Genomic DNA, 27197 nt, shown 5'->3' on the forward strand with positions numbered 1-27197 from the left:
CTTGGTGTAACTGATTTTTTCAAACTTAAACTTCACACACCAACCAAAATCTGATGGATCCACCAGAGACGTGAAGGCAATGTTTCTAAACATAGGAGGCCAAACATCAGAGAACACAATGAGCTAATAACCCTGTGTGTGCTGAGTAATATTCTTAAATTGCTTTTTAAAAAAGAACACAATGAAAAAAAGATGTCACCTACTGGCCAGCTCGCAGAATGGCAGGAACACTGTGAGTAGTGAGTAATGGAGATTTCAGAAGCTGCATGGCAAATCATCAAATTTTTTTATAAAGAAAACAAGAGTGCACCATAAGTCATTTTACCCACCCTCAATTTTAAGGAAACCCCTGTGGTGAAGTGGTTGCCCGAGCCCAGGCCCTGGCAGCAGAGATGGCACAGAGCACTTCAGGCTTCTGCCTCCAGCGTGCTTTTCTGACCACTGTGGACAGGAGCTGACGCAGTGGCTTCAGCTGGCAAGATGATACACGAGTGCTCATCTCCCCAAGACCAAGGCCATGTCGATAAAGACAATGAGAAGTGCTGAGACTTAGGAGTTCTGAGGACAGTACCTACAGAAATTGCTCACAGGTTGGATGTGGAGAAAGAGAAAAGGCAAGTATGCCTGTGGTCTGGAGGGGGAACATCAGGTGAAAAGGAAGGCCAGGTCAGAACTCAGTCTTACACGTTTGCCTTGAGTTTACAGTCGAGAGGATGGCAGACATGGGGACATAGGAATCTAAAGCTCAGATAGAGGTCTAGGCTGCAGACAGATTTGCAAGTCCTGGGATACAGACGATACTTAAAGTTGTGATGCTGAGTGAGTACAGATAGACATACCGAGGGAGCAAGATGGAGAGAAGACAACGTCCCAACTCTGGGGTCACACTACAGGGTGAGAAGAAGAAAAGGAACCAGCTAAGGAGTCAGAAAGAGAGTGCTCAGTGAGGTGGCCAGAGAACCAGGTGGGAGACGTGGTCCAGAAGCCAAGAAAGAAGTAAAACAAAGGAGAGGAAGAGTGACAACTGTCCAATGCCACAGCAGGCACGGGGAGTGCCACGGCCACCGAGATAGGAGGCAACTGGAGTCTTTCAGCTGCTTAGTGTTCATCAGTCTGAGAGTGATCTCCACTACATTTCTCTTTCTGATTCACACCTGTTCCATCCGCAGCACTCAGGAGGACAGTTTTACATAAACATTTGTCTCCAGTCTGAGTTGAGGCAGCCTCTGAAGTGTGGCCAATGTGTTTTCCTCTCACCATGGTACACTCCAGCCCTGCAGGAGATCCCCTAACAGAAGACAGCAGGAGATAGGAGAGTGCTGGGCCAGCTTTGCGTAAGCTCTACTCGTTCCAGCCTGAGTGAGCATAGGCAGTGTAACCATTTTGAGTCCTAGTTTTTCCATAGCCATAAAGCTGAAATGCGGTAAAATTCATGGCATGCTACCAAGGACAACGTTTGGAAAACAGTATTTGCTCAGTAAGTGTTTCCTTCTTCCTCTTTTCTTCTGCTACTAGAGGCATACCTTGTTTTATTGCATTTGCTGTTATTGTATTTTCATCAACATCAAAAAATCATCCAACCAACAAATAGATTAGGACTTGCCGAATGCTCAGATGATAGTTTTTTAGCAATAAAACCTTTTTATTAATTAATGTATGTACACTGTTTTAATAGACATAATGTTACTGCACACTGAACAGGCTACAGTAAATCCTCAATGTTGTCGATAGGTTCTAAAACCTAAAGTGAAATGACATAACGTAACCAATTTTACCATAGGCCGATTAATATACACAAGAGTTACTAGTAAGTTCCTACAGAATCTCATCATTATAATGGAACAACGCTGAACAAACGATGCTATACTAGGATGTGCTGTATAGTGTACACATAGCTTTCATGTGCACTTGCAAACTCACATGTGTGACTCACTTTATTGTGCTTTTCACTTCAGAGTGGTGGTCTGAAACCAAACCTATAATATCTCCAAGGTATGCCTGTATAAACCACCACTTAAAAAGCCAGGCTTGAGGGAAGCAGACATGTGGCCAAGTTGGTGTTCACCTACCTTCTTCCCCAGGTTTCAGGGACTGAAGATAAAGATGTGGAAATGCCCACAGTACTTAAGCTTCCTTCCCAGGGCTACAGAAGCCTCAGCAAAAGAGATGAAGATTCTAACATGAATCACATAAGCAGACACAGCAAGTAAATCTTAACTAGCTCTCATCTCAGATACTCCAGGAAAAGTTTCTCTACTCCTTAGCCACCAAGCCCCTAAAACTTCCGTGTGTAGCCATGCCATGACTGTCACACTACTCCATTCAACTCTGCTGGAAGAGGCGAGTCCCTGGAGCCAACTACCTGCTTCACACCAAGGTTATGAGAATCTGACCCATTGCTTACCTTCTCGATGTCTACAAGTTCAGTCTCATAAATCTCAGCAATAGTAATGTGGTGTTTGGCTGCGATTGTAAACCTTCCCTGGGGGAAAACAAAAAACAGAGTTACATTCCTGTTTTACCTGTTTTAATGCCATCAGTTTAGGAACAAGATAAAAAAATACAATTCTAAGCCATTTCAAGGAGTTCACCCCACAGTTACTCAAGCAAGGTAATGTCTTACCATGTCTGTGTAAATGTCGATGGCTGCATTTAAGCAGTTGATAGCCTCTGAAGCGTAGGCATTTAAGAAAAACAATGAAAAATCCATTCAGTCAAAGAGGGTTCAAGTGAGCCTATTTTCCAAGCTGCTACTAGAACATTAAGGAGGTCCCGTTTGGGGCAGAGGTGGGCATATTAATTAATGAGAAACAAACATGAATCACACACAAGTCCAGGCCCCCTCAGCATGCTCTGTCTGCAGCAGCTGCAGTACAACTGGAGCTAGAGTGGTATTGGCTCAGTTACTCGTAATCTACAAGTGAGGACTCCATCCAGGGGAGAGATTGCATTACAAAGCAAACAAATGGGACTGTCATCAACACCGATCATTTACACCTGCTAAAACACAAATGTAAATGTATTTTTCAGTGACATTATGTATACATATTAATTTTGGAAGAAAGTTCTCTATAAGAAAGATGACTTCAATAGACTACTCTTCATGCAGCCAAAATCAAAAGCACTTTTAAGTCCCTGTTCAGACAATTCTTAAGTAAAGTCAACATTCTGTACAATGTTAAAGATACTAACGTTTGGTTTACTAACATACACACAAAAGAAATAAAAAAATCTAGTAAGTGACAGTGTTAATAAAGTATATTATTTTTCCAAAAGTTAGGCTGTGTTCAGAACCAACACACCATCACAAAATGGTGGTGTTTATAATTCTGGCACATGTCTGACAGCTCCACATTTATTGCTTCTAGAAAAGAGGTGGCAGAGTAAAAAGGCCTAATTAAAAAATCAGAAAGTAGATGAACAGAAGTTAAAAGCAATTTCCTCCTAAACTATGTAAGAAATGTGAATTCATTGTCATTCCTTTAAAACTACAGAAAAATATATAGAGAAAAATAAGCTACCTATAATCCCACTCAAACCCACTCTTACGTTTCCAGTATTTTCTAGATGCATTTCTATGTGCACAGACGTTATTATGAATTTGAGATCTCAATTCTCATATGGTTCTTCAGTTACCATGTAAACATTGACCAGGTCACTAAAGATTCTCTGAAATCAAGGACTGTAGTAACTGCATCATATTCTACAATACTGTTTTATTATAACTTTACCATTTCTTTTTTCTATTTTTAATATATATATATATATTTATTGATTTCAGAGAGGAAGAGAGAGGGAAAGAGATATGGAAACATCAAGATGAGAGAGAATCACTGATTAGCTGCCTCTTGCATGCCCCCTACTATGTATCGAGCTCACAACCCGGGCATGTGCCCTTGACCAAAACTGAACCCGGGACCCTTTAGTCCACTGGCTAGGGCTACCATTCTTAACTGATTGCTCATTAGGCTGTGTTCAGTTTTTCACTTTTGGAAATAAACCATGGTCAATCTCTACACAAAAGCCCTTGAAAATATCTTATTTCCGTATGATATAATCATAAAAGTTGGAATTTCTATGTTAAAATGGGCTGCTAAAAGAAAAAAGAGAAACCCCACAGCTACCAGTGCATGTGTGAGAGGGAAGGAATTAATGCTTTTAATTATTAAATGTGTACTCCTCTAACTAAAAGAAATATAACATTGGCAAAATTTTACCACTTTAAATATCCAACTTCGCTCTTTCCTTAAAACAAATACTTTGAAAAACACTTTAAACAGTCAGATGAATACTGTGTAAATAAGTTGATTTTAACCAGCAGATACTGCCCTGACAGGGTAGCTCTGTTGGTTAGTGTTGTCCCGATATGCTAAGGTTGCAGGTTCGATCCCCGGTCAGGGCACATATAAGAATCAACCAATGAATATATAAATAAGTGGAACAGCAAATTGATGTTTCTCTCTCTCTCTCAAAAAACAAACAAAAAAAACAAATATCGGATATTCTAATTTCCCATTAACTGGATCTTAAAACGTGCTAAGTATTTAAGAGTGAGGGAACATGGACGTTTCCTCTAATAAACAATATACATATTCATAAAATTAGGACATAATAAGTCTTAGATAAAATTAAAGCTAATTTCTAAAAAGTTCTCCAAAATGCAACATAAATGAAGTTTAAGAAAATGCTGTTAAGCAACTAAACCACCAGGTTAAATTTAACATATCTTCTCTTCATTAAAGCTGCAAATGATTAAACAACAATTCTTAAAAGTTACCAAAATCTCTATTATTCCAAAGTACAAAAGCTTATTTTTATCAGCGCTCTAAAGGTCCAGCAGTATAACCTGTGAAAAAGGTCACCAACTTCAGCCCGACCATCCTAGAGCAGCAATTTTCAACCTTTTTCATCTCATAGTACACACGAATTAATTAGTAAAATTCTGTGGCACACCAAAAAATATAGTATATTTTTTGCTGATCTGACCAAAAAAAAAAAGGTATAATATTGATTCATTTACACTGGACAGCTATTGCTCCGTTGGCTATTGTCATTTTTAAAATTTGACAATCTAAGGGAAAAGAGCTCAGTGCCCGTAACTAAATAGTCAAGTATTGCATGGTTTAATAAAAATTATTGTGGCTCACCAGTATGCCACGGCACATAGGTTGAAAATCGCTATCCTAGACAGAGGTGTGTCTTACCGTGAGGGTCTGCCTTTTTGTAAGCATTCCCAGCATCCACAAAGCTGGTGGCAGAATCATGTTTGCTCTGAAGCTGCATATGGAGTTTGGCTGCCTGACAAAATGCATTTCCTGCAGCTGAGGAAGATAAATTAGTACAATTAAACAGAGAGGAACAAGTATCCCTATAGAACAGCCCATGCCCTAAGTGCTAGAAAGTTCCATGCCGCTGAAAGAAGTATTCCAGTCAGAAGCACATGGAAATGCAATCAATGCATCTTGGGTATATATAAAAATAGCCAGAATCAAGTCAAATAGTGATAGAAGCCTCTCTCAGCCACAGAAGACCTCCCAAGTGGGCCCTCCCAAGTGGGCGCCTGGGCTATCAGCTTCCATTCAATAGCAACAGCCTAGTACTAGGCCACTCAATTTTATCCTACAGCGCATACTGAACACTGACTGGCAGATTGAAGCTACTAATGTTTAAAGAAAGGTAAAACACTGAGGTCATCTTTCTATCTTACAGTGTCCCCTGGACTTAGTTGTAATTGTTTAAGAAATTGCTAATGAAGGCTTCGTGGACAAAGGAAGTTTCTCAAAGAGTGATAATTAGGCCTTCAATTGTGGAATCCAAAGTTTTTTCTTAAGTTCTGGAATAGGACAGTAAGTACTAACAGGAATGGAGAGGAAAGGATTTATTCCACCAGGAAAAGCACAATTAAGACTATCACAAAACCTTTTGGTATTAAAACAAAAAGCACAATTCAAAACCATACAGAAAATAGTATCAGATGCCTAAGTACCCACTGCTGGTTATTTCTGGGCAAGATTGAAAGCGTGCCCAGGAAGTTTTGAAAATATTTAACCACCAGCATGGAAAAGAGAACCCCTGCCCACCAGGCTTTAATGCTTCCTTGATGAATCATGAGGGGTTCCCAGAGGAGGGGCCAATGCCACTGCAAGGGTAGTGGGTAGGCCCCTGAAGTACTCGGAGCAGCAGCTAACTTCTAAGTGACAGTTCAGGAATGTATCAGCTAAATGGAAGCTTTGATGGGCTCTGCCTCAGAAGAGTGTAGTAATAACGTGGATCTCCCAAGTAAAGTGCTTAGACTGGCTCCAGTTACATGTATTGGTCATTATCATTATTATATGCAAATCTACCCTACAACTAATACCAGTGGTTTGGTATGTTTAAATGTCATCACTTCCTTTATAACCTACATCTTTCCTCTTCTACCAGTAACTTCATTTTTTGCAGTTTATCTATGCTGACTGTCCCAGAGCCAATGATAGTCCATCTTTCCTCGCTGAGTATAATACCACAACACCAGGCTCTCTAGGGCTGGCTCCATTTCCCCAGATAATATTAAGTGTTTTGATTTTATCATTTAGCTCTTCCAAAACTAATTGCTGGCTTTTATCATTTAGCTCTTCCAAAACTAATTGCTGGCTTACTGTTTCACTGAGCACTCATTCTAATTGCTGCTAACAAATGCCAGCTCAATTTCCCCAAACTTAAAAGTGTATTTAAAGGAGCAGATATGACTAACATCATACAACTTCTGAAGCTAAATTTCTTCACCTGTAAAACTGGTCTAACACCTGCCAGGATGATCTCTCAAAAGCTCAGTATGAATCAAATTAGCTTAATCTTTATAACTTTAAAAACTAGAGATGCAGTGGTGTTATGATAACCACCATTGCTACACAGAAATAATTTCACAGAATTTAATATTTAGCTATTTACTACATGAGTATCCTGAGCATCTACCATGTTACAGGCACCAGTCCAGGTCCTGCAGGTATAGCAGATATGAAACACCCTGGACTTCTATGGTTAACATTCTAGTGAGGAGACAGCACATAATAAAAACACATACACAATATAAATTAGTAAACATTTTTCAATTAATTTTGCTAGGTAGTGGATTGTTATCTTTAAAAGGGTTGACCAGGGAAGACCTCACTGAGAAGACAATATTTGAAGGAGATAAAGAAAATCAGCTACATTCTATTTTGAGGAAAGAGTGCCATAAAGGGCTTTGAGGAGGGAAGGGGAGTGGGTAGGAAATGAGGTACGAGATAGGAAGAGTCAGGGATCAAAGATCAGGTAAGTCCTAGAAGGCCACTGTTAAGGACTTTAGCTCTTATTTGAAATGACATAAGCTGACACGTTTGAACGGAATTACATTGGTGGTTCATTAAAACAGACTACAAAAAAATGCAGAAGCTGAGATATCAAAGTAGGCAAGAGATGATGGGGGAGGATAAATACAAAGCCTCTTTAGGTGTATTAATGTTAATAGCCTCTCTGAAATGGAATTTCCTTAGGTTAGAACATCTGATCACCAGATAAAACAAGTGGTCTTTTTAGATGAGATCACTCTTCCCCTACTATTGCAGACCCTGAACAAAACAAAAGATGTGAATGCTGAGATAATATTCTTTTCTCCTCCATTTTTTTTGCAGTACTTTAAAATTCAGGCATAAGTGTATTTTGAAAATATATAACATGACCTTTTTATCTAAAACATACAGAATCCAAACCAAGATGGCGGCATAGGTAAACACCTAAACTGCTGCCTCGCACAACAATTTCAAAACTACAACTAAAAGACAAAACTTCTATCACCCAGAACTGCGGGAAAGCTGGCTGAGTGGAAGTTCTACAACTAGAAGGAAAGAGAAAAGAGCACTGAGACGTGCACAAACGCTGAAAAGCTGAGGTATGGAGGCGTGCGAATTGGGCTGGTGGTGGGCGACTGGGTGTGCTGCTTTTTTCAACCCGAAGGGAGACAAGCTCCCGATTACTCTGAACTCCAGTTTCTGGGGAGACGCGGGGGACCCAAACTCCTACGGGGAGAAACTGGACTGTCTGCCATCAGGTCGGAAAGTGAGGGTGGCTTTCTTGCAGAGCTGCACGCAGCAATCATTGTTTACTGCGCTGGGGTGCGGGACATGGGGACTTGGAAACGCGGAGACGCAGAGACGGCTAACTGGCAGCCATCACTGTTTGCCATGCCCTAGCCTAGTGACTCCCTGAGACCCTGCCCACACAATCTACAAACACCCAAGCTTCACGCAGCGGCTTTTGCATATAAATGGTCTGCCCTATCGCAGCTTAACCTAACAAACTGCAGCTCTGGTCAGACAGCTCCAAAACCTCCAAACCCCAAGCAAAGAGGAGAAAACTGTAATTCTCGCTGCAGCTCCTGCTGGGTGGCCTCAGACAGTAGCTGACCTGCACCCCATTGGAGATCCAGAAGCTAGTGTATCTAGTGGTCAGTGTGAGATGACACCAGATTTCAACTACTCACATCCATAAGTGACACATTCAAGAGGCAGACTCAGTGAGCACCAAAGCCCCACTGAAGCAAGTCCTGCCCCATAAGCGTGTCTCCATCACAGCAGTTCTTCCATTATAGGCACAGCGGGTCCTCACAGCCAATTGGCCTGGAGGTCAATTCCTCCTAGTGTACCAACAGCAATCAAGGCTTATCTACACCAAGACTTTGCACTCAGCCCACAAAGGGGTGCACCAAGAGTGTCCACCTCAGGTGATAGGCTGAACCACTGGTCACCTACCACAGAAAACCACTCCATCAACACAGGGAAGTAGTAAAATGCGGAGACAAAGAAACATGTCACGAATGAAAGAAATGGAGGAAAGCAAACTACTGGACATAGAGTTCAAAACCACATTTATAAGGTTACTCAAGAATCTTCTAAAAACCGCCGAGAAACTTGATGAGACCTCCGAGGAGCTTAGTGAGACCTTCAAGGACCTTAATGAGAATGCCAAAAAAATGGAAAAGGACCAGTCAGAAATTAAGCATACACTGTATGAAATAAAGAATATACAGAAATTCAACTGTAGATCAAAGGACCCCAAGAATTAAACCAAAGATCTGAAATATGAGGAAACAAAAAACACCCAGCCAGAAAAACAAAAAGAAAAAAGAATCCAAAAATATGAACATAGTGTAAGGAGCCTCTGGGACAACTTTAAGTGTACCAACATCTGAATTATTGGGGTGCCAGAAGGAGAGAGAGAGCAAAATACTGAAAACCTATTAGAAGAAATAATAACTGAAAACTTTCCCTACCTGGTGAAAGAAATAGACTTACAAGTCCAGGAAGCACAGAGAACCCCAAACAAAAGGAATTCAAAGAGGACCACACCAAGACACATCATAATTAAAATGCCAAGGGTAAAAGACAATGAGAGAATCTTGAAAGCAGCAAGAGAAAAACAGTTAGTTACCTACAAGGGAGTACCCATATGACTGTCAGCTGATTTCTCAGCAGAAACTATGCAGGCCAGAAGGGAGTGGCAAGAAATATTCAAAGTGATGAATAGCAAGAACCTACAACCAAGATTACTCTACCCAGCAAAGCTATCATTCAGAAATGAAGGTCAGATAAAGAGCTTCACAGACAAGAAAAAGCTAAAGGAGTTCATCACCACCAAACCAGGATTATATGAAATGCTGAAGGGTATTCTTTAAGAAGAGGAAGAAGAAGAAAAAGGTAAAGATAAAAATTATGAACAACAAAATGACAACAAATACATACCTACCAACAAGTGAATCTAAAAATCAAGTGAATAAAAAATCTGTTGAACAGAATGGACTGATGGATATAACAGAATCAGGGACATAGAAAGAGAGTGGACTCTGAAACCAAGATGGCGGCATAGGTAAGCACCTAAACTGCTGCCTCGCACAACAATTTCAAAACTACAACTAAAAGACAGAACAGACATCATCCAGAACCACAGGAAAGCTGGCTGAGTGGAAATTCTACAACTAGAAGGGAAGAGAAAAGCTCACGGAGAATCAGAGGAGCAGCAAAGGGCTGAGGTACGGAGACACACGCGCAAAAAGGAAGGGCGGTTGAATGCCTGGCTGACTTTCTCTGGTGGGAGGGGGAAGGACCCCCCGACTGCACTGAACCCCAGTTCCGGGCAAAACCCTGTGGAAACAGGCTCATACAGGGAGATTCTGGACTGTCGGGTAGAGAGAAAGGCACATGGAGACTCGGAGACTCGGGGGAACCGCGGCGGGCAGGGGTCTGGAGGCACGTGCGCGCGAATGCTCTCAGAGAAGACTGAATGCAGAGGTTTCCGCAGGCTTTCCCTAGCAGAAGGGAGTCGGAAGCTCCTGACCGCACTGAACCCCAGTTCCAACTGCACTGAACCCCAGTTCCGGGCGAGCCCCTGGGGACTCACGCTCTTACAGGGGGAATCTGGACTGTCAGGCAGAAACTCAGGGGAGCCACAGAAGGCAGAGGTCTGGAGGCGCGCACACAAGGGCAAGGCTGACAGGAAGCCAACACTGTCTTCTCCGCCCTGAGACTCCGCCCCATCCAAGCTGAGAACAGAGGCTTTTGCAATTTTGCAAGTCTGATCCTATAAGGCTGTCTCTAGCACCGAACTTCTCCCAGCATAGACACAGCTGATCCTCACAGCCAACTGGCCTGGAGGTCAATTCCTCCCAGTGATACCAACAACAATCAAGACTTAATTACAACAAGGCTGTACACACAGTCCACAAAGGGGTGCACCAAGAGTATCCACCTCAGGTTAACTGGGGAGGCCGAACCACTGGGCCATATAGGAAACCTAGCACACAAAGCTACCCTATCAACTCAGGGAAGCAGCGAAAATGCGGAGGCAAAGAAACAGATCACAAACAAAAAAAAAATGGAGGCAAACAAACGACTGGATAGAGAATTCAAAACCACGGGTATAAGGCTTTTCAAGAATATCCTAGAAAAGGCCGATAAATTTAGCGAGACTCTCGAAGATATGAAAAAGGACCAACTAGAAATTAAACATACACTGACTGAAATAAAAAAAATATTATACAGAGACCCAACAGCAGACTAGAGGAACGCAAGAATCAAGTCAAAGATTTGAAAAACAAAGAAGCAAAAACCACTCAACCGAAAAAGCAAAAAGAAAAAATAATCCAAAAATTTGAAGATAGTGTAAGGAGCCTCTGGGACAACTTCAAGCGTACCAACATCAGAATTACGGGGGTGCCAGAAGAAGAGAGAGAGCAAGATACTGAAAACCTATTTGAAGAAATAATGACTGAAAACTTCCCCCACCTGGTGAAAGAAATAGACTTACAAGTCCAGGAAGCGCACAGAACCCCAAACAAAAGGAATCCAAAGAGGACCACACCAAGACACATCATAATTAAAATGCCAAGAGCAAAAGACAAAGAGAGAATATTAAAAGCAGCAAGAGAAAAACAGTTAATTACCTACAAGGGAGCACCCATACGACTGTCAGCTGATTTCTCAACAGAAACTATGCAGGCCAGAAGGGAGTGGCAAGAAATTTTCAATGTGATGAATAGCAAGAACCTACAACCAAGATTACTCTACCCAGCAAAGCTATCATTCAGAATTGAAGGGCAGCTAAAGAGCTTCACAGATAAGAAAAAGCTAAAGGAGTTCATCACCACCAAACCAGTATTATATGAAATGCTGAAAGGTATTCTTTAAGAAGAGGAAGAAGAAAAAAGTAAATATAAAAATTATGAACAACAAATACATATCTATCAACAAGTGAACCTAAAAATCAAGTGAATTAAAAACCTGAGGAACAGAATAAACTGGTGAATATAATAGAATCAGGGGCATAGAAAGGGAGTGGACTGATAATTCTCAGGGGGAAATTAAGGGGGGTGCAGGAATAGACTGGACAAAAATCGTACACCTATGGATGAGGACAGTGGGGGGGAGGTAAGGGCAGAGGGTGGGGTGGGAACCAGGTGGAGGGGAGCTATGGGGGGACAAAGGAGAAACAATTGTAATAATCTGAACAATAAAGATTTATTAAATTAAAAAAAATAATGATAATAAAAAAATAACAAGTGAAAAAGAAAGGGAGTGGACTGACAATTCTCAGGGGGAAGCGGGTGTGAGGGGTGCGGGAAGAGATTGGACAAAAATCTTACACCTATGGATGAAGACAGTGGCAGGGGTAAGGGCATGGGGTGGGGTGGGGAATCAGGTGGAGGGGAGCTATGGGGGGGGGGGGGAAAGAGGAACACCTGTAATAATCTGAACAATAAAGATTTATTTAAAAAAAAATAAAACTAAATGTACAAAAAATTTTTAAGGCCAGAAAAACACCTTTCAGATTCATCTAGTTCAACAGCATTTTCTTCATTGAAATGATTTTTGAAAGCAAATGGATAAATCAACCTTAAACTTACACAAAGTTCTGTGTCAATTACCTATAATAATCTATAATAATAAAAGTGTAATATGCTAATTAGACCAGACAACTGGACAACCTTCCAGACAAAGCCAGGGCTGTGAGGGTTGAGGCAAGCCACTGTGCTGCGAGGGCTGAGCCCCTTGCATGAATTTCGTGCATCAGGCCTCTAGTATCTTAATAAAGCTGAGGGTGGAAGGAATAGGAAATGGGGGAATGAACTTGTAGAGGGCAAAGACCCCACTGTAGGCCAGGGTTCAGAGACCATGTCCTTGTTCTGGTTGAAGGCCATCTTCATTTCACGAAAGAAATACCCTACCATAAACAAGCCCCTTTTTCTAGAAATAGGGATAACTTTGTTTCTCAAGTCAGTGTTATAAAGAAACATCCCCTCTCAGACCAATGAAAATAATAATTCTGTTGATTTTGTTATGTGTAATTTCACTGGGTAGAAAGCATGACTTTAAAACATGACAATAAGTCTGTTGGGGTATATATAAGTCACATTGTCACATTTCTCAGTGGAACCACAATCAATTACCACAGAGTTGTTCTCAGAGCAAGAAATAGAAGTTCTCTACTAATGTTTAGGTAAAGAAAAGTAGGCATTTTTATTTATCTGATTTGTTTTCATTGAGTTTACTACAACTTTCAATCTTTATGGCAATAGATTTGAGTACATTAGTAAGAAGCAAAAATTACAGTTTGATCCTCAGTCAGGGCGCATTTGGGAGGCAACCAATCTATGTATCTCTCATATTAATGTTTCTCGGTCTCTCCCTTCCTCCCTATCTAAAGTAAAAAAAAAAAAGAAAAGAAAAAGAAAAAAATTACTAATACTGGAGGAAGTGGTTTATAGAAACTAAAACAGACCCAGTCCTTATGTCTAAATTTTATGTCAGGATTTCAACTTCATTCACTAAATCAAGGTCCTTTAATCCCAGTTCATGGTGGCCACACCAGTGATTCAGCACTGACATCTGGCTTGAGGCCAACAGTCTTATTCTCTAAGGGGACAGCAGTCATTTCCTCCTTCAAAATGATTTTAAAAGTATCTGACTCAAAAGCAAGCAAACAAAAACTGTATACATACCACTCCAATTTTTAGCCATCTTGAACATATTTGCAGCTCTGGTATACATTTCACAAGCCTCTTCTATTCTTGTGTTTCCTCTGAGAAAAATTTTAAAAAAATGAGATTAAGTTTTTCTATAATAACCATCCACATCCCTAATCCTCAAATAATAATTATTTAATGAGCACATACTCTGTGCCAGACAAGCAGTATAGAATCCTAACAGCTGCTTAAAGGGGATACTCTTATTCCTATTTTCCAGATGAGGAAACTAAGGCAAACAAAAGTAAAGTAGCTAGCCCAAGGTCACATAGCAAGGATGCCACAGAACTGAGACTCAAATACTGATCTGGCTGACCCCGGATCTTCACCCTTAACCAGAGTCCTCTCCATGCATGCAAACTAAAGTTTATATCAATCTGAGAAAACAGAAGTACCTTTTTCAGAGGAGATTAAAATTGGAAGGATAAAGACATCTTTACCAAGTTAATTTCCAACAATTTGGCACTATGTTTATTTAGACTTATAAATAAAAACAAAACCTGAAGCAAGAGCATATAAGAAAGAGTCACACTGCTCTGTGGCTAATATTATCTGTCAGCTGTGGCAGGGAACAAGCCCTTCCCCAGTGTGGAAGGGGCCTTAGGGTCCTGCCACTCACCGCTGTGGAAATGCGTTTTCTAACATCCTTAGAGGAGGGAACTCCACTGCTGCTTTCAGAACATTCCGTTCTAGAAAGTTCTTCATCAGGCAGCCAATTACAACGAGGTACAGTTTTAGCTGCTTAGAAATTTCTTCTCACAAAGAGACCAAAATAACCCTCTATAACTTCCACCAATTTTCAAAATCAACCTTGTTTTCACTAAGCTCAGGCCCCTCAATTAAAGATGTTTCTCTATCTTATCTATCTATATTATAAACACAGAATAACCAGAGGAAAACCATGACACAGCAGACTGTAACTGTGCAGTTCACATGATGAGTAACTGAGAGTCAAGTATGGACATAAACACTAATAGCTCTAGCCAGTTTGGCTTAGTGCAGTGGTCGGCAAACTGCGGCTCGCAAGCCACATGCGGCTCTGAGCCGCTGTTTGCCACTCTGTTGACTAATGAGTTTGCCGACCACTGGCTTAGTGGATAGTGTTGGTGTGCGGACTGAAGAGTCCCAGGCTCAATTCCAGTTAAGGGCACTTGCCTGGGTTGTGGGCTTCATCCCCAGTAGGGGGCGTGCAGGAGGCAGCTGATCAATGATTCTCTCTCATCATTGATATTTCTCTCTCTCTCTCCCTCTCCCTTCCTCTCTGAAATCAATAAAAAAATATTTTTAGCCCTAACTGGTTTGGCTCAGTGGATAGAGTGTCGGCCTTTGGACTGAAAAGTCCCAGGTTCGATTATGGTTAAGGGCATGTACCTTGGTTAAGGAACATGAAAGTTCTGTGTCAATTACCTATTGACAATTACCTCAGCAAGAGGCAGCTGATCGATGTTTCTCTCTCATCGATGTTTCTAATTCTCTATCCCTCTCCCTTCCTCTCTGTAAAAAAATCAATAATATATATATGGTTGTTTTTTTTTAAAAGACTAAGAGACAAGAAAGGTCAGGGCTGACAAAAGTGAGTATGATATGAACATGAATGAGGGCATATGAATATGCCAGGAACTCCAATAGGCTTCAAACTCCAGCTTATAGGCATGCAGTTCACTGCAGTTTGGCTGGTAGGCCCAGGTATGAATTATATCTTAGACAACAGTAACTACTAACTGTCTGACTCTAGGCTAGTTCTTTAATTCTTAGAGCCTCTATTTTTGCATGTGTAAACTGAGGATATTATCTATACCTCTGGGTTATTATGAGGATCAAAAGAAATAATCCATAATAATTGCCATTGCAGGACTTGACCCAGAGTATGTACTCAATTAATACAATTATTATAATTGGTTTTATGTACTGAAGGCATAAAATTCTTTAGGGATGTTTGTACATCATCTATACTAATAAAACGGTAATATGCTAATTAGACCCGACGTCTTCCGGACAACCTTCCAGACGTTCTTCCATACAAAGCCACGGTAGCGGGGGCCGAGGCAGAGGTGGTTAGGGGCGATCAGGTCGGAAAAGGAGGGCAGTTAGGGGCAACCAGGCTGGCAGGGGAGGGCGGTTAGGGGTCACCAGGCCGGCAGGGGAGGGCGGTTAGGGGCAACCAGGCAGGTAGGCAGAGGCGGTTAGAGGCAATCAGGCCAGAAGGCAGAGAGGTTAGGGGTGATCAGGCAGTTAGGGGTGATCAGGCAGACAGGTAGAGTTAGGGGCATTAGGCAGGCAGGCAGAGTGGTTGGGGTGATCACATAGGCAGGCAGAGTGGTTAGGGGCAATCAGGCAGGCAGACAGAGTGGTTGGAGCGATCAGGCAGGCAGGCGAGTGGTTAGGGGTGATAAGGCAGGCAGGCGAGCAGTTAGGGGTGATCAGGCAGGCAGGCAAGTGGTTAGGGGCGATTAGGCACGCTGGCAAAGTGGTTAGGGGCAATCAGGCAGGCAGGCACATGGTTAGGGGCAATCAGGAAGGCTTGCAGAGTGGTTAGGGACAATCAGGCAGGCAGGCAAGTGGTTAGGGGCGATCAGGCAGGCAGGCAGGCAGGCAGACAAATGCAGTTAGGTGTGATCAGGCAGGCAGGTGAGCAGTTAAGAGCCATCAGGCAGGCAGGCAGAATGGTTAGGGGTGGTCAGGCAGGCAGGCAGAGTGGTTAGGGGTGATCAGGCAGGCAAGACAGCAGTTATGGGCGATCAGGCAGGCAGGCAAGCAGTTAAGGGTGATCAGGCAGACATGTAGAGTGGTTAGGGGCCATCAGGCAGGCAGGCGAGTGGTTAGGGGCAATCAGGCAGGCAGGTGAGAAGTTAGGGGTAGGCAGGCAGGCAGGCAAGTGGTTAGGGGTGATCTGGCAGGCAGGCCAGTGGTTAGGGGCAATCAGGCAGGCAGGTGAATAGTTAGGAGCGATCAGGCAGGCTGGCAGAGTGGTTAGGGGCAATCAGGCAGGCTGACAGAGTGGTTAGGGGCAATCAGGCAGGCAGGCGAGAGTGGTTAGGGGCGATCAGGCAGGCAGGCAAGTGGTTAGGAACCAGTGGTCCCGGATTGCAAGAGGGATGTCCGATTGCTGGTTTAGGCCCACGGGACTGAGCCTAAACCGCTAGTCGGACATCTCCTGAGGGGTCCCGGATTTCAAAAGGTGCAGGCTGGGCTGAGGGACCCTCCACCCTCTATGCACAAATTTCATGCACTGGGCCTCTAGTTATTCGTAATAGTCAAAAAGTGGAAACAACCAAAATGTCCATCAACCAATACATGAATAAATAAAATGTGGTATACACATACATATTATTAGACAATAAAAAGGAATTAAGTCCTGATACATGGATGAACCTTGAAAGCATTATATGTTAAGTGAAAGAAGCCAGTCACAAAAGAGCTCATATTGCACAATTCCACTTATATTAGAGGCCCAGTGCACGAATTTGTGCACGGGTGTGGTCCAGCCAGGAGGAGGGACCAAGGGAGGTTTGCCGGCCAGCTCGGCCCTGGATCGGGCCAGTTAACCGACCGCAGCGTGCATCATAGCGACCAGTCATTCCGGTCGACTGGCTTTTACACATATAGATGAAAGGTATACAACAGGCAAATCCATAGCGACAGAAAACAGATTACTGGCTGCCTAGAGTGGGAGTGCTAAAAAAAAATGGCAGTTTCCCTTTGGATTATGAATATGTTCTAAAACTGATTGCTGCAATGGTTACACAGCTCCATGAATATGCTAAAAGTGACTGATTTCTACACTTTTAATGTACTTATACACACATATAAAAAACAAACAGAAACCTTTGGGGGCTATGTCATGCAGCGAACAGGATGGCAACAAGCCATACCAAAAGTGAAAGTGAAGAATAAGCAAAGCGTTTTCTCACTCACACCTCATGCTCCTTTTCCTCCACTTCAAATCTACACATATGTATTTTAAAAAACCAATTAACTAATCTCCACAATGAAAAATTCCCAACATGAGAGAGTTTTCAATATTAACCACAGCTCTTTGGATCTAACAAAGGCTTGCTATTTTCTTGTGTCTTGTTTTTCTAAGGTATACCAGGAATCTTTAACTATAATTATAACACAATCATTCTTATTAAAAGTTTCCAAATAGAATTAGCTTAATTAAAATATACTTCATCCTATTATTTTCAGAGATAGAATGCCTACATTATGCCAGGTTTTATGCTGGATATTTCCATGTTATGTCATTTCACTATTGCAACAATCATGAAAGACACTATATCCATTTTAAAGAAGAGAAAACTATCTGGAGGTCATGGCTTACCCAATTTCATTCAGCCAAGGTCAGTGATGAAACTGAACACCTGATTTCAAGTTTAGTGATCATTATAAAAATATTAAGTGCACCCTTCTAGACCAAAGACCCTCACCTCTCTTAAAACATAAGTATTTTTGCCTGGGCCAGCATGGCTCAGTGCTTGAGGGTGTCGACCTATGACGAGGAGGTCACAGTTGGATTCCCAGTGAGGGCACATGCCTGTGCTGTGGGCTCAGCCCCCACTGGGGGACATGCAAGAGGCAGCTGATGGATGATTCTCTCTCATCATTGCTGTTTCTTCTCTATCTCCCTCTCCCTTCCTCTCTAAAATCAATAAATATACATTTTTTTTAAAAAACACAAGAAAAAAACACATAGTATTTTTATTTTCAAAGTACTAGAGAATGTCACTTATCATAAAGATAAGTTTAAAATTTAACGAAATAAAAGGACTTCTAAAATTATTTCAAATGCCTATTCTTTTACATATGAAAGTTAATTTTTATAAGTTTTAAGGACAAATATTCAGAGTTCACAATCAAATAATGCAACTGATTATTATCCAGAGACCACATAGTGAGGTAGAAGAGTCTAGAAAACAGAAATAAGTTTCTGTGAGGGAATCTACATTATAAAGTGGATATAATGTATATAATGATACTAAATTGACATTAAGAAAGCTAAATTGGGCCAAATTGACTATTTTTTGGTATTATGGTATCTTAACCTTGAAGAAGAAAACACTTTACCACCACGAAGAAAACAGTGACCAGCCTGAGCAAGAACCACCAGTACCATCCCCACCATCAAGCAGCCAGCGGACTTTCCCCTTCCCTCCAGTTCCTGGGGCAAGGCTGACCTCCCTCCTCTTTTTGACCATGCCTATTCAGGAATCATTCAGTGAGATCAGTGTGTGCCAGAAAACACAGGAAATAAAGTTCCTGCCCCTTAATGCTAAGGAAAGAACATTAAACTTCAGGTTAGAAAAAACAGAGTGTCCAACCCCCACCCATGTTACGCTGAGGAAGCTTGGTCACAGCCATATGTTCCACAGACATCAGCCAGTAGCGGAGCTGTGTCTTGAGTCCTTGAAGGCAGCCTGTGAGTCCCTGCCTCTTCACTATGCCATCCTGTTCATTCCCATTTAGAGGATTGGCAGGGAATCAGCTCAGGAAAATTACAGGCCCATTATTTCAGAGAGCTCAGATGATATCTACATGCAGATAAGTCATTTGTGTTTGTTTTTTACTTTTTTTATTTTTATTGATTTCAGAGAGGGAGAAGGAGAGAGATATAGAAACATCAATGATAAGAGAGAATCACTGATTGGCTGCTTCTTGCATGTCCCCTACTGGGGATCTAGCCTGCAACCCCAGGTACGTGCCCTTGACCAGGAATCGAACCCAGGACCTTTCAGTCTGCAGGCCAATGCTCTATGCACTGAGCCAAACCAGCTAGGGCAAGTCATTTGTGTTTTAAAAACTAATTGATCATCAAATAATCTGAATCCTGTTTTTGCCTTGTGAAACTAAATAAAGAAAACCTCATTTAAAATGGAGCTGGAAAGCCCTGAAAGAGGAATATCTTCCCCACCCAGGCACTGAGGGAGCCGGGTCCGGGGCTCGCCCCAATGATCGCCTGTGGGATGGTGGAGCAGGTAAGGGACGGCACCTGGCCAAGGCAGGGTGCCAGGCGGGGCTGCGGGGCTGCGAGGCTGAGGGCGCGAGCCAGGGCCTGATCTCCGCAGGCCACTCCGAGGGACCCCACCCATGCATGGTTTGTGCACAGGGCCTCTAGTTAGAAATAAAAAAATTAGAAATAAAATATTTAAAAACAGAATCCATTAGCCCATTAAGAGAAATACATTATAACCTAGAGGGTTTATTCAAGGACTACAAGAACAGTTCATTATGAGGAAATCCATAAAGTAACATATTAATAACAAAGGAGAAAAATCATGTTTACCTCCACAGATACTGAAAAGGCTTTAAAAATGTAACTTCATTCAATACCTAATGAAAACATCCATTAAGACAGGAATTGACAGATACTTCCTTACCATGAAAAAATATATACTTCAAAAAAAGAAAAGTAGTGATATATTAGTTAGATTTTAATTAAATACCATTCTTACAATAAGCTCCATTTTAATACAGAAATAGCTAACATTCAGAAATTCTCTTACTAAGTTTCCTTACTGTGAACTCTGTCAGTCACTGAAAAAATTTTGAAGGTATAAAAGCTTTACTGATTTTATAATCTAATTAAATAATCACAAATTAAAAGCATAAAAATCCTAGCTAATAAAGAGGGAATATGCTAATTGACTATCACTCCGTCACAAAGATGGCTGCACCCACAGCTGAGGCCAAGTTCCTTTAAGGAGCCTTAACGAGCAATCAGCAGGGACCTGAGGCTACGCCTTCCCCCTCCCCCATGGGGCTTGACAGGGGATCTCAGGCCGAGTCCCTCACCTGACAGGGCTTGACAGGGGACCTCAGGCTGTGCCCCCCACCTGGCAGGGCTTGACAGGGGACCTCAGGTCGCGCCCCCCACCCGGCAGAGCTTGAGAGGGGACCTCAGGCCACACCCTCTGCCCTGGCATCAGGCTGGGGGACCTCAGGCCACATCCCCCGCCCCAGTGCCAGGCCAGGGGACCTGAGGCCACGTCCCCCGCCCAGTGGGGCTTGACAGGGGACCTCAAGGTGCGCTTCCCATCCTGGTGCTGGGCTAGGGAACCTCAGACTGCTCCCCTCGCCCCAGCGCCAGGCCGGGGGACCTCAGGCTGTGTCCCCCACCAGGTGGGGCTTGACAGGGGACTTCAGGCCGCGCCCCCCACCCAGCGGGGCTTGACAGGAGACCTCAAGGTGCACCCCCAGTGCTGAGTCAGGGGAACTCAGGCCATGCCTCCACCCAGTGGGGCTTGACGGGGGACCTGAGGCTGCACCTCCCCCCCCCTCCGCCTGGCAGGGCTTGACAGGGGTTCTCAGGCCATGTCCCCTACCTGGCGGAGCTTGATGGAGGACCTCAAGGCACACCCCCACCCTGGTCTGGGCTGGGGGACCTCAGGCCATGCCCCCCGTCCTGGCGCCGGGCCAGGGGACCTGAGGCTACGCCCCCTGCACGGCAGGGCTTGACAAGGGTGGGACTGGCCAGGTCTGGATCTAGCCCAATTCGGGGTGGGGGTCGGCCAGGTCTGAGTCTCACATGATTTTGAGGTGCATGTGGGTGGGTGGGGACTTGATTCTGGGTCCAGTGGTGTACCCCAGACTCTGACAGGAGGAAGGTTTTCATATACATTTTACTAATTTTCTTTAATCTCTGACACTTCTATTATAGAGAAAGGGCAAATAGCAATATTAAATTATTTCCTCTAATTAATCCCCTTTTAATGTGCACCTAGTAGATTATAAAGTCTTCTATAACTAGGATAATCCTATATCTTGGTTGTATGAACACCCTTGATTTATATCTATTTTCTTGATACCTCAAAAATATTCCAGTTTGGCCAAGGTTGTGGTTTCAATACTTGATTAGGGCACATGCAAGAAGCAACAAATTAATACATAAGTAAATGGAACAACAAATCTATATCTGTCTCACTTCCTTTCTCTCTCTAAAATCAATCAACCAATCAATCAATAAATCCCAGTTTGGACAATACGTTCATGGCCACTCTATAACCCACAGAAATAGGGAAATATATTCATATATATATATATATATATATATATATATATATATAATTTTAATCCTTACCAGAGCCTATTTTTCCATTGATTTTTAGAGAGAGTGGAAGAGAGAGGTAAAGACAGAGAGAAATATCAATGTGAGAGAAACACATCGATTGGTTGCTTCTTGCACGTGCCTGACCAGGTCCTGGGCCGGGGAGGAACCTGCAACCAAGGTATGTGTCCTTGACCTGAATCAAACCTGGGACCCTTTGGTCCGCAGGCCGATTCTCTATCCACTCAGCCAAGCTGACTAGGGCGGGAAATATATTTTTTTTAATTTTAAAGTAGAATTACAGCTTTACATGTTATTTACATATAAAAAGTAGTATTTAGAAGCTGAGAATTAATTTAGTAAAATCAGGAAGTAAAGGAGAAAATGCAAGGCCATGTAAGCTATCCTAAATTCATCATTTTTAGCACAATTGATAGATACTGTCTAAAATTAATAAATCAGCCCAACTGGTGTGGCTTAGTAGTTGAGCATCGGCCTATGAATCAGGACGTCATAGTTCGATTCCTGGTCAGGGTGCATACTCAGGCTGCTGGCTTGATCCCCAGAAGGGGGCGTGCAGGAAGCAGCTGATCAATGATTCTCTCTAATCATTGATGTTTCTCTCTCTCTCTCTCCCCCCTCCCTTCCTCTATGAAATCAGTAAGAAATATATTAAAAAAATAAAAATAAAAAGTCACTTTTAGGGAGTAATGTTTAGGAGAGAGAAGATTCAGGGAAAATTTTACTTTTCAATTGAAATCTTTCTGTATTCCTTGCATTTTTCTACCATATATAGCTACTATATTTATAATAAACAGATATTTAAGTAAAACACATAAGTGACATGAACTCCCTTTCATGTTGTTGCCTTTGCTCTTGAAAACCAGACAAGAGAGTAAGAAATAAATAAAAATAAAAATCAGCATTTGTATTAGCATTCACACATTCTCTCCACCAATATTCAATAAGTGCCTACTGCATACCATGTGCTGAGTGACTGTATAGAGCAAGAGCATATCGGACTATTTGGACACCTTTGACCATCTAAAATGGAGTCACTGTCAGCCATGACAGTTATGCCAAGTGCTATGTCAAGACTAAGGTAAGGGGGTGCAACAGGAATGACCTCAGGAGGGGACTGGAATGACCAAAGTCACAAGTCTAGACACTTGGACAAGGGCTCCATCTAGACACCAATATGAGTGGGACCTTATCCTATATAGTAAAACCCTAATATGCAAATTGACCAAATGATGGAACAACCAGTCGCTATGATGCGCACTGACCACCAGGTGGCAGACACTCAACGCAGGAGCTGCCCCCTGGTGGTCAGTGTGCTCTCAAAAGGGGAGCACCACTCAGTCAGAAGCCAGGTTCATGGCTGGCAAGTTCAGTGGCGGTGGCAGGAGCCTCTCCCGCCTCTGCAACAGTGCTAAGCAGCAGTGAGCCAAGTGGTAAGGAGCAGCAAGCAGGCAGGCGGTAAGGAGTGAGGGGTCCCGGACTGTGAGGGTGCAGGCCAGGCTGAGAGAACCCCCGTCCCCCAGTGCACAAATTTCATGCACCAGGCCTCCAGTGGGCTATAAGAACTCAGAGCTCTGACCACCCAGTCCTCGAGCTTGGTACCATGGGTCATACTCGGAGCCCTGCCAGACTTCCACTCCACTGGACATGTGCCACCGCTGTAGCCACCTGGCTTGAGAATGACACCTGCCTCTCCACCTGTGATGCTGCCAGTGACTGGGACTTGGTGCCAGATGCTTGCTCCGCTCACTTCTGTTGCATAAGCTCCCACTCTTTGTCTCTGTTATGTGTGTGATTCTATTGGCTTTGTGGGGAGGTCTCCCCTAATTAACCGGTGATTCCTTTTAGGGATGCTCCCTTGTTCACCACAATGAAGTATGCCACAGTAATAAAATAAGACAGACTCCCTAGGGGCTTACATTCTAGAGCCACACACAACCACTGGGTTATCCCTACTTTTTATAAACAAGTATGCACCTCACAGGGCTCACAAGAATCTATAATAATAAAAGCATAATATGCTAATTAGACTGGACAGATGAACGACCTCCCGGATGTCCTTCCGGACGACCTTCCGTACAAAGCCGGGGCTACGAGGGCTGAGCCTCTTGCACAGATTTCGTGCATCGGGCCTCTAGTGAGAGAATAAATGGTGAACACTGCAAAAATGCAAACAGAAAAAGGCCAATCTGATGTGCACTGTGCAGTCTATCCCCAATCTGGTCTCCTAGTAACAAGATGGAGAAAATAATGAGAGGCCTTAGCCATTCAAAACTATCTTACTGTCAAACCCAGGCCATACTAAGCAATTCATTTAGAGATCACTGTAAGCCAGGGTGGGGAACCTTTTTTCTGCCAAAGGCCACTTGGATATTTATAACATCATTTTCGGGCCATACAATAGTATCAACTTAAAAATTAGCCTGCTATATTTGGTCAAACATTTAATTAACTCAACCATAATGCCCTGGTAGGGCCAGACCAAGTGATTTTGCAGGCCTTATATGGCCCGAGGGCCAGACGTTCCCTACCCCTGTTCTAAGCAGTTCACTAAGATTCTAAATTGGAATTTAAAAATCAAGTACCAAATTCAATAGCTCACCTCTGGAAACACATAAAATGAAAACACTACTCTTTTGCTGGCAGTTTTGCTATACTATGGTAACCCATTCAGAAAGAGTTTTAATTTAATTCCACAACTACAAAACACATCACTGCTGAACTGGCAGTCAAGAAGAAACACAAAACACCACTCACTAACTGGTTTCTTGTGATGGTTGTGTCTCCTTGGCATCTCTTTTTCTATGGGAGGGATGTGGGAAAGGAACACTGACATTTCTAAAACAAGCATGGGACTTGTGCCTTGCACACAAAATAATACATGACTGATTTTTTCTTGGGAATATACAATGCATATTTTCACTTAATTTTACTGAAAGCCACAAAAAGGAAGAGCTATAGAATAGTTTTGAGGACAAAGTATGGCCACAAATATGGGTGGTGGATAAACAATGAGTGAAGAAGATGAACTCCTAATAGGTTTTAATGTGTAGTTAAGACTGAGTACATGATGTAAAATATCTGCAAAATGCTGAGCACATTTTAATGGCTGCCACATCTTCAAAACAGCATCACCTGTCCCCTTTAAAGCACCAGCTGGGCCCTAGCCAGGTTTCTTAGTGGTTAGACTCGCAGGGGTGGGCAAACTTTTTGACTCGAGGGCCACAATGGGTTCTTAAACTGGACCGGAGGGCCAGAACAAAAGCATGGATGGAGTGTTTGTGTGAACTAATATAAATTCAAATAAAGGAGCGGAGGGGAGAGCAAGAGAACCGGATAGAACAGCCGGATCCGGCCCGCGGGCCGTAGTTTGCCCAAGGCTGGGTTAGAGCGTGGGCCAGTGGACTCAAGGATCTTTGGTTCGATTCAGTCAAAGACACATTATCTTGGTTGCAGACTGGATCCCCAGTTCCTGTCTGGCTGCATGCAGGAAGCAACGGATCATCCATATCTATCTCTCTCTCTCTCTCCCCGACCCCTTCCACTCTCTAAAAATAAATGGAAAAAAATATTAACAAAAAAATTGGTGATTACCAGCCAAGGAAAAATAGATGTTTCTTACAAAACAAAAAAGCCTTAAAAAAAAAAGGCTTTTCAAAATCCTTTTAGGATTAATGACAAGATTTGGCCTAGTTTCAGAAAAACAATAATGCAACACCTCTTAAAATAAAAGGCAATGTGTTCCCCTGAAACAAGCATCAAGTGCTGTCATGCTTTTTTTCTCCTGCCAATTACAAATTCTCTTCCAGGGAAGGACATCCTGGCTTGAAATATGCTGTGACATTAAAACATCTCCTGACATGCAACACTAGGACATAAATTTTATCTAAATAAATTTTAAACGTTTTCTGAATCAGAGAAAGGCGCTACTGTTTGGTGTTAGCATCAAGTATTAGGCAGTGTTTCTTATGCATTTGTGGTAACTTTTAAAGGGGAACAAACTTAGAATTCATTATATTTCAAACTACACATTACATGAGGAATTTTGAACCCAGCTGGGATACATGCCCTCGGAAAGGTTCTTGAGGACAGGAAGCCTTATCTTTCTGTATCTTTGCACCCCAGACTGCTGTGCATTGCGTGGAACCTGCATTTAAGCAGTTCCTGGGGATGTGTCAACAACGGTCAAGTACTATAACCTGAAGAATGAAGCTGGTAAAACAAGCAGATTCCAAACTGAATTTGAACAGAAATAAAACCGCGTCTAATAATGCAATTGTTGAGTATGGGCCACTTGCCCTTCTCAAGAATAAAAAATATGCTCCTGGTGTCAGCAGAGGATCTTCACTTTCAAAAGGGAAAAAAAAACAACGAAACCCACGATAGTCTGCCTCTCTAATTCTAAACAGCTGAATCATTCACACATTCACCTGCCCGTAATTCTTGCAAGAACTGTCAATGCAGGCTTTGCTTTCTGGAAAGTCCGAATTTAAGACCTTCCCTAGAAGAGCATGGAAGAATTACAGGAAATGAAAGTGATTCCCAAAAGCCGCTAACTTAAACAGGAGCTGCGTTATCCTTAATCAAACAGGAGGCCCTGGCAATTACATCAATCTCTGGTGAAGGAAAAATACTATGCCGAGAAAACATTCGTCCATCCAACGAGTATTTATTAAATGCCTATTTGGCGCAATGAAAATGGGCACACGGACGCTGGGATAGGGGTGCTGGGGGCCGTCTGCTCCACCGCGGGGCGCATCGCACAGCCAGACGCCCCCCAGATGCGCGAGCCAGGAGTCCAAGGTGCAGCCCCTCGGACTCCCCGGGGCCGCCTCGCGCCGACGCCACACAGGTCTCCCTAGCTACGCGGGTTCAGCAGGGGCGAAATGAACTAATCCGTTCAGCCACTGCGGTTAGGGCCAACGCACACCCCGGCTGCCGCGGACCCGTAAGGCCGTGGGATCCTCGCACCAACGCGAAGATAGCTCCGTGCCCGAGGGGACATAGTGGGGCATAGGAGTAGGTTCTGTGGGCCCTAGAGAATCTCGGGAGGGTGCGTTGGGGCTGGAGGCCCCTGGGGCTAAGGGGTTTAGAGACCGCGTTGTGCAGAGGTGTGGGGGCCCTAGAGGCTCCCAGAGGGACGCGTTGGGAGGCAGTCGACCGGGGATGGGCCTGGGATGGAGACCCCGCTCAGGACGCGCGCGGCCAGACGCTCACCCAAACAGCCCTCGGAGGAAGGAGTGGGAGGCCTTAAGTCGCTTTTCGGCATCCGCCATCAGCTGGACTGCCTCGCGCTCCTTCCCTGCGTTGTCCATACTTCCTAACGCCGCCGCCACAGCCTCCTCTGCCGGCTGGGTGCGCCTACCACGCCTTCGCTCTCTTCTTGCGAGGCGGCGAGCGCAGGCGTGGTGTGCAGAGCCTGACGGAATTTGTAGTCCGGGACCCACCCTGGAGGCGGGAGCGCAGGCGCGGCGCATAGCTTGTTTCTGCTGGGGTCAAGGACAGTTCCAGCAGGGTGCAGAACAGGCCAGGGTGGGGTCGGATCTCCCTGGCCTCTGGCGCTGGCAGTGGGGTCCTAGGCCAAGGTGAACTTTAATCCTT

At 43.4% G+C, this 27197-nt stretch overlaps 1 protein-coding gene across 2 annotated transcripts in view; it reads right to left on the minus strand.

Moving 5' to 3' along the window:
- NAPB (NSF attachment protein beta) overlaps positions 1-27008 on the minus strand; it is a 46979-nt gene extending 19971 nt beyond the window's left edge. Inside the window, exons 1-5 of one of the 2 annotated variants that reach the window (XM_080686193.1) lie at positions 26814-27002; positions 13511-13590; positions 5205-5321; positions 2624-2670; positions 2405-2482 (exon numbers count right to left, since the gene is read on the minus strand). In XM_080686193.1, the coding sequence (XP_080542319.1) occupies positions 2405-2482; positions 2624-2670; positions 5205-5321; positions 13511-13590; positions 26814-26911 (420 nt within the window). In that variant the 5' untranslated portion in view covers positions 26912-27002. Of the gene's footprint in view, positions 1-2404; positions 2483-2623; positions 2671-5204; positions 5322-13510; positions 13591-26813 lie in introns of both variants that reach the window. The other variant, XM_080686194.1, reaches the window with a different exon arrangement.
- Positions 27009-27197: the final 189 nt, after the last annotated feature.

The sequence above is a fragment of the Plecotus auritus genome (genome assembly GCF_963455305.1).
Source record: "Plecotus auritus genome assembly, chromosome: 8".
NCBI classification, from domain to species: domain Eukaryota; kingdom Metazoa; phylum Chordata; class Mammalia; order Chiroptera; family Vespertilionidae; genus Plecotus; species Plecotus auritus.